This window comes from Pistacia vera, unplaced genomic scaffold (genome assembly GCF_008641045.1).
Source record: "Pistacia vera cultivar Batoury unplaced genomic scaffold, PisVer_v2 Contig14, whole genome shotgun sequence".
NCBI classification, from domain to species: Eukaryota; Viridiplantae; Streptophyta; class Magnoliopsida; order Sapindales; family Anacardiaceae; genus Pistacia; species Pistacia vera.
The window spans coordinates 161,020-177,088 of NW_022195466.1; the positions used below are offsets into that span (position 1 = coordinate 161,020).

At 35.2% G+C, this 16,069-nt stretch overlaps 2 protein-coding genes and 2 pseudogenes across 2 annotated transcripts; 2 read left to right on the forward strand and 2 right to left on the reverse strand.

Moving 5' to 3' along the window:
- Positions 1–2,130: 2,130 nt before the first annotated feature.
- Positions 2,131–5,031, forward strand: LOC116123022 (annotated as a pseudogene).
- A 1,357-nt stretch (positions 5,032–6,388) lies between these two features.
- On the reverse strand, positions 6,389–8,553 carry LOC116123046 (G patch domain-containing protein 8-like). Its single transcript, XM_031408837.1, has 7 exons — positions 8,445–8,553; positions 8,034–8,229; positions 7,763–7,917; positions 7,369–7,512; positions 7,174–7,277; positions 6,855–7,044; positions 6,389–6,706 (listed from the first exon to the last, which is right to left on the reverse strand). Exons 1-7 carry the CDS (start codon positions 8,514–8,516, stop codon positions 6,626–6,628), a joined length of 942 nt encoding a protein of 313 aa, XP_031264697.1. The 5' UTR covers positions 8,517–8,553; the 3' UTR covers positions 6,389–6,625.
- Positions 8,554–9,672: 1,119 nt separating this feature from the next.
- Positions 9,673–12,596, reverse strand: LOC116123049 (G patch domain-containing protein 8-like). Its single transcript, XM_031408840.1, has 8 exons — positions 12,543–12,596; positions 11,644–11,725; positions 11,233–11,428; positions 10,962–11,116; positions 10,568–10,711; positions 10,373–10,476; positions 10,054–10,243; positions 9,673–9,905 (listed from the first exon to the last, which is right to left on the reverse strand). The coding sequence occupies exons 2-8, from the start codon at positions 11,713–11,715 to the stop codon at positions 9,825–9,827; spliced, it is 942 nt and encodes a 313-aa protein (XP_031264700.1). The 5' UTR covers positions 11,716–11,725; positions 12,543–12,596; the 3' UTR covers positions 9,673–9,824.
- A 2,834-nt stretch (positions 12,597–15,430) lies between these two features.
- The window catches only part of LOC116123054, a 62,334-nt pseudogene continuing 61,695 nt past the window's right edge, over positions 15,431–16,069 (forward strand).

Genomic DNA, 16,069 nt, shown 5'->3' on the forward strand with positions numbered 1-16,069 from the left:
AAAAATGCATTTAGCATGCTTGTCTTGAAATATATGTATAAAAGAAATAAAAATACAAATTTATCACCTACACATTTATAAAGTTTCTTTAATTACAACTTATTTTCTATAATGGTTGATTCCCGTTTGCAATGTTGTGATAATTTTCTTTTTTACCTTGAACTGAAGTTTTTTGCTTTATTAAAAAAAAAAAAAAAAAAAGGGAAAAATTAACTCTTTTTAATGAAAATTTTCTCTCTGCTATTCCTAAGTTTTCTTGGTTTGTAAAAACTAATGAATATTATACATGCAAAGTGTGCAATAAAAATTTATATACAAAGTAACAGGAGATAAAATAAATGGATAAATTTATATAAAAATAAATGTTATAGATTCATAATAATCGTATAAATAACACGAAAATATAATAATATCATCACTTACTTTGTACATAATTTTGGAGTGTATATTATTCAAATAAAATCACAAAATTTATATATGAATATTGATTGATAAAATAAAAACATAAAAAGAGTTCATTAAAGATATAAACTTATAATACCATATGTGTTTGACTTTTTTCTGTGAGCACATGTTGGTTTTAGAATCCAACCTTAATTTATTTGTTTTGACATTTTTTTAGTAAGCTTTGCTTATTTTAGAATTATGGACCCTAAATCTCATTTTTTATGGATCCTTAGATTATTATGTTTAATATGAAAGAAATAATATTTTTTTTTCCAAAACATTAATATATTTGAGAGTTAATTTTTTAATTAAATTAATAAATTATGATAATTTGAAAATTGAATTGATGGCCCTTGTCCGAGCACCGTTCTACTTAAAAAAATAATAAAATAAAAATAGAAAATATTTCTATAAATTTTCACTTTAAAATTTGTAAAAAAATTGGCCATGCAACGACATTATCTCATGTACGACACAATATTCTTAGTCGATATTTATGAGTCGGCTACAATCTCTAGAAACGCGAGTGACTGAGCCATGCGTCTTTTCCTTGCAGATAATACTAGCTGCTGACAAACTGAGTTTTGAGCTTAATCCACTTTTCTGGCATAACTGTTTGCCTTTGCCTTAATCACATAATTTCATAAACAGCTGCTGTTAGTATCTCACTTGCTTCAAACTCAAGTTTTAGCAGAATCCGAGGTTTGTTTTTTGTGCTTCTGTTTTATTTATTTTCTTCATTTCGTCACTACATGAACATGAACTAGTTGCTTTAAGCTCAAGCTGTTTCGTGATGGGGTTTTATATGATGTCTTTGTTAGTGTGTGAACTTTTTATTTCCTATTTTTTTATTTTTATGTTCAAGTCTTGGATGAATTTCTTTTGGTAATTATAGGTATTGATTTTGATTTTGTTTGTTCAGTTGTTTTGATGCCAACACTCACTCACAAACTTCACCAAGTTGAGAAAGTTCATGTAAATTATATTTTGTTTCTTAAATTAAGTCTTCAGTTTGAGAGCTTCAGGGGATTTTAGTTACAAGCAGCGATCGAGGCAAAAATCTTCAAGTAATTTATTCCCTTTTGCCCTTTTCTTGTGTTATTGTAATCAAATTTCTGATTTTTTGCTTGTGATTTTGTCATGTTATCTTTTCTTCATTGTTATTGCTACGTGAACATGAACTAGTTGCTCTAAACTCAAGTTGTGTTAAAATGGGGTTTTATCTCATGTCTTTGTTTTGTGTGTGAGCTTTTTATTTCCTTATTTTGGCTTTCTTTTCAATCTTGGTTAGAGTTGCTTGGTAATTCAAGGAACTGATTGTTTGCTCACTTGTTTTGATGCAAACTTACATCAATTGAGAAAATTCGTATAAAGATAGATTTTTATTTCTTAATTAAGTCTTCAGTTTGAGAGCTTCAGGGGCCTTCAGTTCCAAGCGGGAATTGGGGCAAAATCATCAAGTAATTGATTCCCTTTGCTAGGGTTGTTTGTCATCTGAAATGTCTAGATTCATATCAATATTACTGATTTTTGTTTTGATTTTTGTCATATTTTGCTACAGGATGGAGGGAAAAGTTCGGTCTGTTTCTGTTTGTGGGTGTTGACATGCTTGATTCTTGCTGCTTGCTCTAGTGGGCTACTGAGAATTGGTTGAAGAAGCGGCGCCTTGATCTTCATAGTATAATGCTGCTAGAGTGGCAAGAAAGGAGGGAGTTAGGCTAATCATTTGTGTTTTCAGATAAGTTCTTGTGCCTTTGAGAACTATTTGGATGCTCAATACTTTGAAGATCGGTATTGGCTCGCCGCCGCAAAATTTCACTGTGATATTGATACTGGCAGCTCCAATCTCGGGTTCCATCCTCACAATGCTATTTTTCTGTGAGTTCTGGTTGATTCTGGCTTATTGCTGTTTATGTATTGATAAAAGTTTATTAAAAGCTTTTAATTATGTGCAGATCGCCTGCTATTTCCATTCACGTACAAATCAAGCAAGTCTAGTACATATACAGAGAATGGTAATATTCCGTTTCATGAACGTTATATTTTCTCGACCATAATTGTGTGGTTAAAAGCTGAAATTTTTCTTCTTGAGTGGTTATTCAGGAAAACCTTGTGAAAAAATTATGGATCTGGATCCGTTTCTGGTTTCTTTCAGTCAAGACAATGTTGAAGTCGGAGATCTTGTTGTCAAGGATCAGTGGGTTCTTGTTCTGAGAGTTTTGGAAATTAGTTTGTCCTTTGGTTGCAGAAATGCTTATGCATGTAAAGTTTTGTTCTTCAGGTTTTCATTGAGGCTACGCGAGAAGGAAGTTTAAGTTTTTGTATTGGCAAATTCGATGGAATACTTGACTTGGATTTCAGGAGATTTCGGTTGGGGGTGCTGTGCCAGTGGGTAGGATTCTTTTCTAAACTTGGTGCTTGTGCTTCGGGTTTGTGATTTAGATCTTTGGTGTCTTGGATAAACGATTCTTGGTTAAGTCCACAGGTATAATATGGTCCAGCAGGATCTTTGTAATTGAGGACGTCTTCCTCGTTCTGGCTCAACAGGATCCTGAGGCCTCTGAGGGCGGTGGAGATGTTTTGGTGGTGTTGTATCAAAGCACTTTAAAGGGAAGCACCACTTATGTTCCTGTTACTCAGAAAGGTTACTGGCAGGTGTGTAGCCCAAAAATTGGTGGAAATTTTTGTCATCGCTATCCATGAGAAGAAATTGTATTTTATGTTAATTTGCATTTTATAGTTCAATATGGAGATTTTCTTATTGGGGCTGTTCACAGTGATTTGTGGAACTTTCTTTGGAAATCCATAGCTTTTTCCAAATAGTAATTGGCAAAATTTGAAAATTGTGATTAATTTTCTCAGGTTATTGTGAGGGGGTTGTGCTGCTATTGTGGATTCAGGAACATCCTTACTCGCTGGTCCAACGGTATGGGCTTTTCATCCTTTCACAGTTGCTTTATTCTGAAAGTCTTCAGGCTTGATCAAATATCCTTCTTGTGATTTCATAAAATGTAATCATCTTTAAAGTTGCAACTAATAATTTATAATTGTCAGTCTGTTGTGACTGAAATCAATCATGCCATTGGAGCTGAAGGTATTATCAGTGCAGAATGTAAGGAAGTTGTTTCTCAGTATGGAGACTTGATATGGGAACTCTTAGTGTCAGGGGTAAGTTTTCTTCTACCACTTTCATTTCATTTCACAATCTATATAAATGTATCACATTTTAGATTTAACGAATTACTTTGTCATGGTCTACAGGTTCAACCTGACAAAGTATGTGCGCAACTTGGTTTATGTATCTTCAATGGAAATCACTCTGTGAGGTTAGAAAATTAATACTATTCATGTTCTACTTCTTTCCCAACGTTTTTTCTGTAACTTGTAAGTTAGAACATCAAAATTAAAGCTTCTCGTAATGATGATCCAAGATTTTCCAAATGTGACAAGGGTTTGGATGATGTGCTTCTTCCTAAAACCTTTCTCCTTTCTGTCACAAATTGCCCTTTCCTTTCTCTCTGTGGTAGCAATGCTTAAGGATCTTGAGTTATTTAAATGTATTCAAGAAATCCTCTAGACTAACTTGTTTTATCTTTGCAGTACGGGCATCAAACAAGTGGTTGCGAAGGAAAATATGGATAGAGTATCAGCTGGGGATAGTGCTCTCTGCAGTGCTTGCGAAATGATGGTTATTTGGGTCCAGAATCAGCTAAAACACCAGGGAACAAAGGACAAAGTACTCGACTATGTAAATCAGGTGATAGTTGGAACTTTAGCCCGTTTAAATTCATAAACCTATATTAGTAACAATTTTTTGCTCTTTAATTTAGTAAATTTTTTACTATATTATCATCAACAGCTCTGTGAGAGCCTACCAAGTCCAATGGGAGAATCAATAATAGACTGTAACAGCATGGTAAACATGCCAAATATCACATTCACCATTGGCGATAAGCCTTTCAAACTCACTCCTGAGCAGGTTAGATTTCTTTATGATATAAGCACTCTGGTACATTATACTTTCTTATGTTTAATGACTGATTTTACTCATTCTTAATATTATGTACTGATCACTCTCTTTGTTTGCCACCGCTCATGTTCTTCAGTACATTCTTAAAACTGGAGACGGCGTTGCTACAGTCTGCATCAGTGGTTTCATGGCTTTGGATGTGCCACCGCCAAGGGGTCCTCTGTGGTATGTTTTCTTAACATTTCAATTACACATACTAAACCGCACATTGACACAGCCAGTTCATGTTTCAGTTCCCTTTGGTTAATCACTGAAATTCTATCGATGCAGGATTCTGGGAGATGTATTCATGGGGGTATATCACACCGTCTTCGACTACGGTAATCTGGAAATTGGTTTTGCTGAGGCTGCTTAGTTGGCTACTGTCAGGTTTCTTAAAAATAGTGATGATCACACTAGCTCTCATGGCAAGAACATAAAGTACTCCAGACTTTGATATATGACTCTTAATGATCACTATTGTTGATATAATCAAGTTCATCTGTAATTATATTATGTGCGAATCCACTTCTGAACTCAGTGATATATATATATTCTTATTAGTTAATCTGAAACTCAATATCCATGGTATTTTCTCCCGATTGAAGTCTTTTGACTTTTTATATATTTGATCATTGTTTTAAAACCCGGATTGGAGGGTAACCTGCTTTACTGCCCAAGTCAACCAGTCTAACCGGTTAGACAGGTCAGTTAGACCGGTGACATTAGCACTGCCCAAAAAAATATGTTTTTTTTTTTTTTAGAAAATTTTCAGATTTTCAATAAGAATACCAACTTAATTACCACCCAATTCAAACTCAATAACAATTCCAACATGATTTAATTACAATCCAAAGTCTCCAAACATGATGTGTTCATTTATTATAAATTAAGTGACAAAATACATAATAATTAATAACAAAACATTTGGTGTAAGTATTTTTTACATACAAATTCAGTGAACAAATTATGCATCAAAGCAATAGATTCATAAAATAAAGACAGTGGAAATATCTTTACAAAAGAGAGAGTCATCGTCTTCGTCAATTTTGAGCAAGAGAAGTGTTGTCATCGTCGATTCCAGTAGAGGAGGGAGTCGTCGTCGTCGAGCAAGGGAGAAGGGAGGTGCGTCACCGCCGAAATCCAGCAAGGGAGGTGCTGCCATCGTCGGGCGACACAATCCAGCGAGGGAGGTGCTGTCGTTGTCGAGCAAGGGAGGAGAAGGGAGGTGCGTCGCCCCTGAAATCCAGTGAGAGAGGTGATGCCGTCATCGAGCAAGGGAGAAGGGAGGTGCGTCGTCATCGAAATCCAGCGAGGGAGGTGTTGTCGTCGTCGAGCAAGGGAGAAGGGAGGTGCATCGTTGTCGAAATCCAACGAGGGAGGTGTTGTCGTTGTCGAGCAAGGGAGAAGGGAGGTACGTCGTCTTTGAAATCTAGCGAGGGAGGTGCTGCCGTTGTCGGGCAAGGGTCCAAGGGAGAGTAGAGTTGAGAGATTGAATTGAGACTGAGCGTAGTTACTTTGAGAAGGGAGTTGCGATTTTAGAGAGTTGAGAGATTGAAGAGACTAGAATGGAGTGGAGGCACGTGAAAAAAACTTAGATTTAAGGTTTTTTCATTTTAAACATTGAGCCGTTTTACCAAGCAGTCCAGTTCGATCGGTCGATTCGCACTATGCATTCAATTTAATAGCGGGTTTAAACAGTTTTTTAACTAATAGCGGGTTTTATATTACTTCGGACCGAACACACAACCAGGTCCTAGTCAAACCGGTTGGACCGACCGGTCTAGCTTTTAAAACAGTGTATTTGATTAGACTTCAGACAATTAAGATGGGAAAATGTTCATGCTTAGAGGTGAGTGACTTTGAGCATCATCATTTGTAAAACGTTCTTACTTTGTCCATCTCCGAATCAATCAACGTGAGACAGTAAAATCACCATGAATGACTTGAGTATAGCTTATGGAGGTGACATAATCAAACAAGAAATCTACAAAGTTCTGTATATATCAGTCTTTCCGACAAAGCAAATAAATACTCGTTACTCAAGTCTCGTACATTTGAGTTTAACGTGAACCCTTTGAAAAGAGACTACACTGTTACATGACACCAAGAAGTTATGAGATCATTACATCGGGAACGTTGCTAACTAGCAGTGGCCGTTGCTATTATTCATTGTTCTTCATCACTGTCGTTGCCGAACACTGAGGCGACACCTACTTTTGGCTTCTTTGCAGCACTTCCAGATGAGTTCTGCAAAATAAACAAGAGCGTTATCTCATAGTTGAAAGAAGTATTGTCCACGAAAGTGATGAGTTCCATTCATCAGAATTAATTTCAATATCAAGATCTCTTGTGCAAAACTAGGAAATTATTAGATTGAATCTCTAGTTGGACGTACCTTAGAAATGCCACCTTTAGAAGAAAATCCGAATTTTAATGCCTTCCGTTGATCCTGATTGGCAAGTGCAGTAGCAGTTTTTGGTGCAGTGGAGGCTGGACCAGACCCAGATTCTTCTTCCTGTTGTTGCTGTTGCTGTTGCTGCTGCTGCTGCTGCTGCTGCTGCTGCTGTTGTTTATGGGCGTCAGCCCTAGGTAACATTAAGGAATAAAAATGTAAGAGGAGATGGCAAGAAACAAGAAAAAACTGAAACATCGCTTAAAGTCAACGGGAAATAAATGTAAGAATAGATAGGCTAAAGGGAAGCGCAACACAATACATTTGAGCAAACTTAGCCATCTCCCTCTCCTGACGTTGCTGTTCTCGTTTTTGCCGATCGTCGCGACTGCTTGAACCATGCAACTCTTTCATTTCTTTAAAACGCTACAATCCACACAAAGTTGTTGCAGATTTAGGCAAGAACAAAAAGAATGCACCATAATACCAACTAACAATACCAAAATTCAACATTTACCTTCCTGTGATTGTGGTCGTATGAGCTCAGATGGGCTTCAAATTCCACAGCCAATTTGTATTGTTTGTTGCAAAGATCACAATAGAACACCTTCCGTATTTCCTTCACCTCGGTTTGAATTTTCTGCTCACGTTCTGCTAACACCTGAATTTTCATAATGTGCACGAAGCAGGCAGTAGAAGCCACCAGGTAATAAAAACTGCAGGATATTGTCAAGAGCTTCCAAAGTTGATATTCCCCTATGATATATCATTCCGGTCAAAAGACAAACATATATACTATATGTTGTCTTCTGCTATTAGATGTGGGTTCCAGAAAAGGTAAAGCATCAACCTCTATATTATCTAGGAATTATAGTATCTATAGACTACTATCTAGAAATTAAAAGGCATACCTCCCGCTTCTTGGCATTCTCCTCAGTCTCCTCTAGCTCAATATCAAGTTTCTTTCGCTGGATATTTTCTTCAGCCGTAAAAAAATCATCTTCTTCTTGTTTTCCAATCCCTAGTTTTGGGTCTCTGATCCCAGATTTTATTGGCTCAGTAATTCCTGAACATGAGTAACTAGTTAAAACTAGAACAGAGTTTCTACAATTGTTGTTAAAACTCAGTTGTCGATCACAGTAGCTGAAACCTGTACATCAAAATTCTCCTCTAAGACCATACCTTGCTCATCCTTCCCAAGACCTTTTCCTTTCCACCCCATTTTTTGTAGAAGCCTAAACCCAATATTTGACGATGTCAATTTCGTATCCAATGATGCTTGTTCCACGTTATCCAGATCAACATTCTCTGTTGGCTTCTGATGGATTGGCAATCGAAAATCCTCTGCCAAATCCTCAATAAGAGACTCCTCATATGCCTACACCACAAATGAAAAGAATAACTAAACACAATAGCACTAGAGATTTCTTCCAGATTCAGAATGTCCTGGTTAACTAAAAGGATAATCAACACATAAAATTAAACCCATTTGATTAAATAACAACAGAAACAAAAACCACTTCTTCACCCGACCTAATGGAAGCAATAAAGCGACATATCAATCCTAAGCAATTTGATATATCTATAGCGTACCTGCTCCTTGTCCTGTTGCCGTTTATCTCGACTGCTTATTTCCTGTCTACCATTATACCATCTGTAATCCATTCTTTATCACCTACATTATTGAAGCCACAAAAGATTAATAGAATTATTTCCACTGAGTCAATCAATTTAGAGTCCAAAACAGTTGAGAAACTTGTGTACTGAATTTCCGATGCTGAACAATACCGCAATTTATTAGTTATCCGATTATCAATCTTAGTTAAGAATTGGCAACGAGAGGCATTATAAGACACAAGAAAACTAATTAAAGGACAAATACATATTATCACATTTGCATCACAACATGCTTTCATATCCGGTTCTTGCAAACCCATATTATTATCTTCATGAAAAAATAAGAAATGACAAGGCAAAGCAAAAGAAAAGCCTACAACTATGAACTCCAATTTTCATTGTGATGGACTCAGTAAATTAAGAACAAATCTACACGTTAAAAGAATTAGAAATCAAACAGCATACTACTTTATTAAAACAGAACCTAACTCACAAAACTATAGACCAAAAATGATACTTTATTTTAGTTTCTTTAGGAGGTGCATCGTTGTCGAAATCCAACGAGGGAGGTGTTGTCGTTGTCGAGCAAGGGAGAAGGGAGGTACGTCGTCTTTGAAATCTAGCGAGGGAGGTGCTGCCGTTGTCGGGCAAGGGTCCAAGGGAGAGTAGAGTTGAGAGATTGAATTGAGACTGAGCGTAGTTACTTTGAGAAGGGAGTTGCGATTTTAGAGAGTTGAGAGATTGAAGAGACTAGAATGGAGTGGAGGCACGTGAAAAAAACTTAGATTTAAGGTTTTTTCATTTTAAACATTGAGCCGTTTTACCAAGCAGTCCAGTTCGATCGGTCGATTCGCACTATGCATTCAATTTAATAGCGGGTTTAAACAGTTTTTTAACTAATAGCGGGTTTTATATTACTTCGGACCGAACACACAACCAGGTCCTAGTCAAACCGGTTGGACCGACCGGTCTAGCTTTTAAAACAGTGTATTTGATTAGACTTCAGACAATTAAGATGGGAAAATGTTCATGCTTAAAGGTGAGTGGCTTTGAGCATCATCATTTGTAAAACGTTCTTACTTTGTCCATCTCCGAATCAATCAACGTGAGACAGTAAAATCACCATGAATGACTTGAGTATAGCTTATGGAGGTGACATAATCAAACAAGAAATCTACAAAGTTCTGTATATCACAGTCTTTCCGACAAAGCAAATAAATACTCGTTACTCAAGTCTCGTACATTTGAGTTTAACGTGAACCCTTTGAAAAGAGACTACACTGTTACATGACACCAAGAAGTTATGAGATCATTACATCGGGAACGTTGCTAACTAGCAGTGGCCGTTGCTATTATTCATTGTTCTTCATCACTGTCGTTGCCGAACACTGAGGCGACACCTACTTTTGGCTTCTTTGCAGCACTTCCAGATGAGTTCTGCAAAATAAACAAGAGCGTTATCTCATAGTTGAAAGAAGTATTGTCCACGAAAGTGATGAGTTCCATTCATCAGAATTAATTTCAATATCAAGATCTCTTGTGCAAAACTAGGAAATTATTAGATTGAATCTCTAGTTGGACGTACCTTAGAAATGCCACCTTTAGAAGAAAATCCGAATTTTAATGCCTTCCGTTGATCCTGATTGGCAAGTGCAGTAGCAGTTTTTGGTGCAGTGGAGGCTGGACCAGACCCAGATTCTTCTTCCTGTTGTTGCTGTTGCTGTTGCTGCTGCTGCTGCTGCTGCTGCTGCTGCTGTTGTTTATGGGCGTCAGCCCTAGGTAACATTAAGGAATAAAAATGTAAGAGGAGATGGCAAGAAACAAGAAAAAACTGAAACATCGCTTAAAGTCAACGGGAAATAAATGTAAGAATAGATAGGCTAAAGGGAAGCGCAACACAATACATTTGAGCAAACTTAGCCATCTCCCTCTCCTGACGTTGCTGTTCTCGTTTTTGCCGATCGTCGCGACTGCTTGAACCATGCAACTCTTTCATTTCTTTAAAACGCTACAATCCACACAAAGTTGTTGCAGATTTAGGCAAGAACAAAAAGAATGCACCATAATACCAACTAACAATACCAAAATTCAACATTTACCTTCCTGTGATTGTGGTCGTATGAGCTCAGATGGGCTTCAAATTCCACAGCCAATTTGTATTGTTTGTTGCAAAGATCACAATAGAACACCTTCCGTATTTCCTTCACCTCGGTTTGAATTTTCTGCTCACGTTCTGCTAACACCTGAATTTTCATAATGTGCACGAAGCAGGCAGTAGAAGCCACCAGGTAATAAAAACTGCAGGATATTGTCAAGAGCTTCCAAAGTTGATATTCCCCTATGATATATCATTCCGGTCAAAAGACAAACATATATACTATATGTTGTCTTCTGCTATTAGATGTGGGTTCCAGAAAAGGTAAAGCATCAACCTCTATATTATCTAGGAATTATAGTATCTATAGACTACTATCTAGAAATTAAAAGGCATACCTCCCGCTTCTTGGCATTCTCCTCAGTCTCCTCTAGCTCAATATCAAGTTTCTTTCGCTGGATATTTTCTTCAGCCGTAAAAAAATCATCTTCTTCTTGTTTTCCAATCCCTAGTTTTGGGTCTCTGATCCCAGATTTTATTGGCTCAGTAATTCCTGAACATGAGTAACTAGTTAAAACTAGAACAGAGTTTCTACAATTGTTGTTAAAACTCAGTTGTCGATCACAGTAGCTGAAACCTGTACATCAAAATTCTCCTCTAAGACCATACCTTGCTCATCCTTCCCAAGACCTTTTCCTTTCCACCCCATTTTTTGTAGAAGCCTAAACCCAATATTTGACGATGTCAATTTCGTATCCAATGATGCTTGTTCCACGTTATCCAGATCAACATTCTCTGTTGGCTTCTGATGGATTGGCAATCGAAAATCCTCTGCCAAATCCTCAATAAGAGACTCCTCATATGCCTACACCACAAATGAAAAGAATAACTAAACACAATAGCACTAGAGATTTCTTCCAGATTCAGAATGTCCTGGTTAACTAAAAGGATAATCAACACATAAAATTAAACCCATTTGATTAAATAACAACAGAAACAAAAACCACTTCTTCACCCGACCTAATGGAAGCAATAAAGCGACATATCAATCCTAAGCAATTTGATATATCTATAGCGTACCTGCTCCTTGTCCTGTTGCCGTTTATCTCGACTGCTTATTTCCTGTCTACCATTATACCATCTGTAATCCATTCTTTATCACCTACATTATTGAAGCCACAAAAGATTAATAGAATTATTTCCACTGAGTCAATCAATTTAGAGTCCAAAACAGTTGAGAAACTTGTGTACTGAATTTCCGATGCTGAACAATACCGCAATTTATTAGTTATCCGATTATCAATCTTAGTTAAGAATTGGCAACGAGAGGCATTATAAGACACAAGAAAACTAATTAAAGGACAAATACATATTATCACATTTGCATCACAACATGCTTTCATATCCGGTTCTTGCAAACCCATATTATTATCTTCATGAAAAAATAAGAAATGACAAGGCAAAGCAAAAGAAAAGCCTACAACTATGAACTCCAATTTTCATTGTGATGGACTCAGTAAATTAAGAACAAATCTACACGTTAAAAGAATTAGAAATCAAACAGCATACTACTTTATTAAAACAGAACCTAACTCACAAAACTATAGACCAAAAATGATACTTTATTTTAGTTAAATGAAAATTATCACAAAAAAAATAATAATAATAATAATAATAATAAAAATAAAATTTAAATAATTTCTAACTTTCTGGTTGCACTTATGTATGGGTTGTAACTAAACTAGATTTCCCAGGTGGGAAACGATTCGACTAAAGATATATGCAATACAACGCAAACTTGACAAAAGTAAAGCATGATCATTGAAATTCATACAAAACCCTAAAGACATAGAACTAATCAAACTTCAAAAAAAAAAAAAAAAAAAAAAAAAAAAAAGAGTACTTTTTCTTGAAATTAATCAGAAACCCAGTTGAATAAATCTTGAAAAAAAAAAATGTAATTAAGAGTAATAAATTACCTGATTAGCAATAGAAAATCCGCTCTGCTTCGGGATCTCGTGCTTCTTCCTCAAATCAGTCGATCGATTTAATATAAGCGTTATGGGCCCAACGGCCCAGTTGAAATTGAATTTGGTCCCTTCCTCTAAGCCCAATTTTTTATTTTGTGGAGTGCTTTTCAAAGTGCATAACGAATAATACTGAGTATAGGATTGATAACATAGAATGTTAGTAATAGATTTGTATCATTAGACACAAAGATTGACAATGAGCGTTTCATCTTACATTTCTTGTTATATTAAACCTATTAATTATTTGTTATCTTAATCTTTTATTTATTGTGATACTACTATCTCATGCTCAACGTTATTTACCTATTATCCAATATATCAAACTTTTAATTTCTAAAGTATTTAAAGGCAAATCTTGAATTCCATAGAGCATTTGAAAATAATGCCTTTATTCTTTGTGGACGCCCCTTCTCAATATGCATGATGTTTCTTAATCTTATCAAACTTATAGTTAAGAAAATCCTGAGATGAATTTTGTAAAGATTATGGGTGGCCATAATGTCTTGGTAGAGATCAATTTTAGTTTGTGTATAGTGAAGTGATTGATTGGTGGTCAATCATGATACCATTCACTACCAACATGATAGGGAGCTTACGGGTCATACATATAAGAATTTTAAATCCCATAACATGAATGCATTAGTGGTTTGTGGAGTGGATTGTTGTGTTTCCAAAATTATGTGGTTGCTTAATTTTGGGAATTGGTTCTGACAATTTTGATCTCTTTAATAAACCCAGTCAAGACCGCGATTTAAAGTTTTTGTTAAGAGGTATTTTGTACTAAAGGGTACTTTGATAATTTTGTTGTGTAATTAAGTGAATGTAAAAGTTTACTTAATTTTGAGGTTGTCGCCTATAACTATTTCTACATGAAATAGTATTAGCAAAAATTACAAAGTTAATTTAAATTAAAATACCTATTATTATTATTTATATTCTAAAGAAGCATAGAATTAATGCGATTTCAAATTGGAGTAGGAATAAACCTATTCCTATAAGGAATGGGGTTAAATATGCATATAAAAACATACTTAACCTCAAGGTTGATGAATGACTATTAATTTTTATAGAAGAATCAAACTCTAGTCGCTTCTCTCACTCTCACTCTCACTCTCACTCTAGAGAATTAAATTGCAAAATTAACTCAATCTAGCGATTGAGTTTGATCTTGATCGATTGGGATTAGCCTTTGTGTGGATACTATTTGAGCAACTATTCCCTTGAGTTGGTTTTGCGGAGAAGTTGAATTCAGAGGAGTCGCCCACGTTGGTAAGAACCCTAGCCTTGAATGATTTTATTTAATAAATTAACATGTAAACACTTATAATTGGATCCTTGATCTTGGGATTTGGGAATTTTAATGTTTTTAAATATCTATTCCGTTGCGCAGTTTTATTAAATTCCCTTACAGTAGGTAGGCTGGTAGACTGGTAGTTTTCTAAGAAGATTGCTTAGGAAAATGCTTTAGTGGGATTTATCTACATAGGTATCTAACCTAAGCTTAAAGGTCAATTTCGGCAAAGCTCGTCTTTTAGCGGCAAACTATTTGTGTGAAAAAAAAATTAAAAAACAAGGCAAATGTTGCTACGTGAGAGGTCCATCTGTAATTGATTTACTTAAGTGGAAAATATTTTCGAATCCTACTATCACTTAAATAAGATTTGCTAAATAAGATTTGCTAACGTTGAGGGGTACTAGTGGGTTTTTCCATTTTTTTTCCCCTCGTGAATCGTTTGATTCTTAAGCCTCCTCAAGTTCAGGGGCAGATCTTTGGTTTAATAAATGAAACTTTGGTACATCGTAAGTATCATCTACAAACTAGTGAGGATGCTCCACGTGTAAATTAACAATCTAGATGGTCTCCATGACATTTAAAAAGTACATAATAAACATGCATAAATTATTTATGTTATGCCCAAAAAGTTACGTATATATCAGTTCATTTAATGTCTTCTTATACCAACTGTTAAGCCTATATCTCCAAAAATATTCTCACCAACCATATCTCCTTTCAAGAAATGAATGGACGAGAGTCTTTCATGTGTCAAGGCAACTTGCAAAATACTCATTATATTAAGTGTAAAGGAGTATAAATGGGCACTCTTCTTCCCGAAGAAGGAGGTCGGGCTAAGATTTGAGCTTCATTTCATTCTCTTTCTGTAAACACTGTATTTTTTCATCTTTGTATACCTTACAGGCAAAATCATAGAAATAGTCAGTGAGCAATAAAATAACAGTGGATGTAAGAGTCGCTTGTTGAGCATCCGAACCACTATAAAAAACCCCTCTTGTCAATCTTTTATTTATTTTTCTGTAAAATATATAATCTCAACTCTATATTCAAATCTTATGGATCCATCATATGTGATTCTTAAATTCACTTAGTACTTTTCACGTACAAGTAGTTAGCGTCTAAAATCAAGTCTCAATAATTTGTTTGCGCTATAACTTCTTGAAGACTTTGTACTAAATTAATGAAGTAAAAAAATTTATATATTAATAAATATCTTGTGTAGTACAAATTCCAAATGGCAGTACAATATTGCTCTCTCTATCTGAAGAAGTACAACTAATTTCCTCTTCTACTTGCACACTTGGTTGGAGAAAATTAAATCACCACCTCTAATGGTTAGTGTTCTCTCCAACAATTCAAGTTATATATCTGTATTCAAGAGGATAAAGGTGTGTTTCAATTTCGACAATATATTTAAACTATTTTCTGTTTATTAGATCTGCATATACTTCTTGTTTTTCACGCCGCAAAATTCTTACCCAGTTTCTGGAAATACTCAAATACCATGATACATAAAATTTGATGGCTGGTGCTGGTGGATCTTCCCAATACTGCAAGGTAAATCTTTAATCTGTTCTATAGATTAATTAGTATAATATTGTTCTTTAATTTGAGAATAAGTTGCGTGATTTTAGTTTTAAAATTATGCAAGAGGATGTATAAGGAAATCTAAGTTATAATCCAGTGACCTTAATTTTCTAACGATTCATTCATAGAATACTACTCTTATCTCATCTTCCCTTTGTGTTAGGAGACTGTTAGAGCCTAGTTGTTGTATTTATGGGGCAATTTAGATTTACGATATGATGCTGAAAGAAGAAGTAAAATTAACTTTACTTTAGTAGAAAATGCATTGGCATTAGATCTTAGAGTGTCAAAAATAATTTATAAACTATGCATGGCAGAATATTTTAAAGAATTTCATATCTATCTTATTAGGGAAATGAATTTAATGTAAAATTGATTTAGGGGATTGTGGCTAGAAAATTTATTTCTGCTCTCCATTTACTTTAGGATCTCATACCCACAAAGTGTGGTACTTAAGCTTTAGGGCTCTCCCACCTATCATGCTGAACTTTTGCGAATCAATCAATTTTATTTGGAAATTCCTTTGTAACGTCTTTTTTTTTTTTTTAATAAGTTTTTCCAAAAAATTTAAAGTATCATAAATCACCAAAAAACA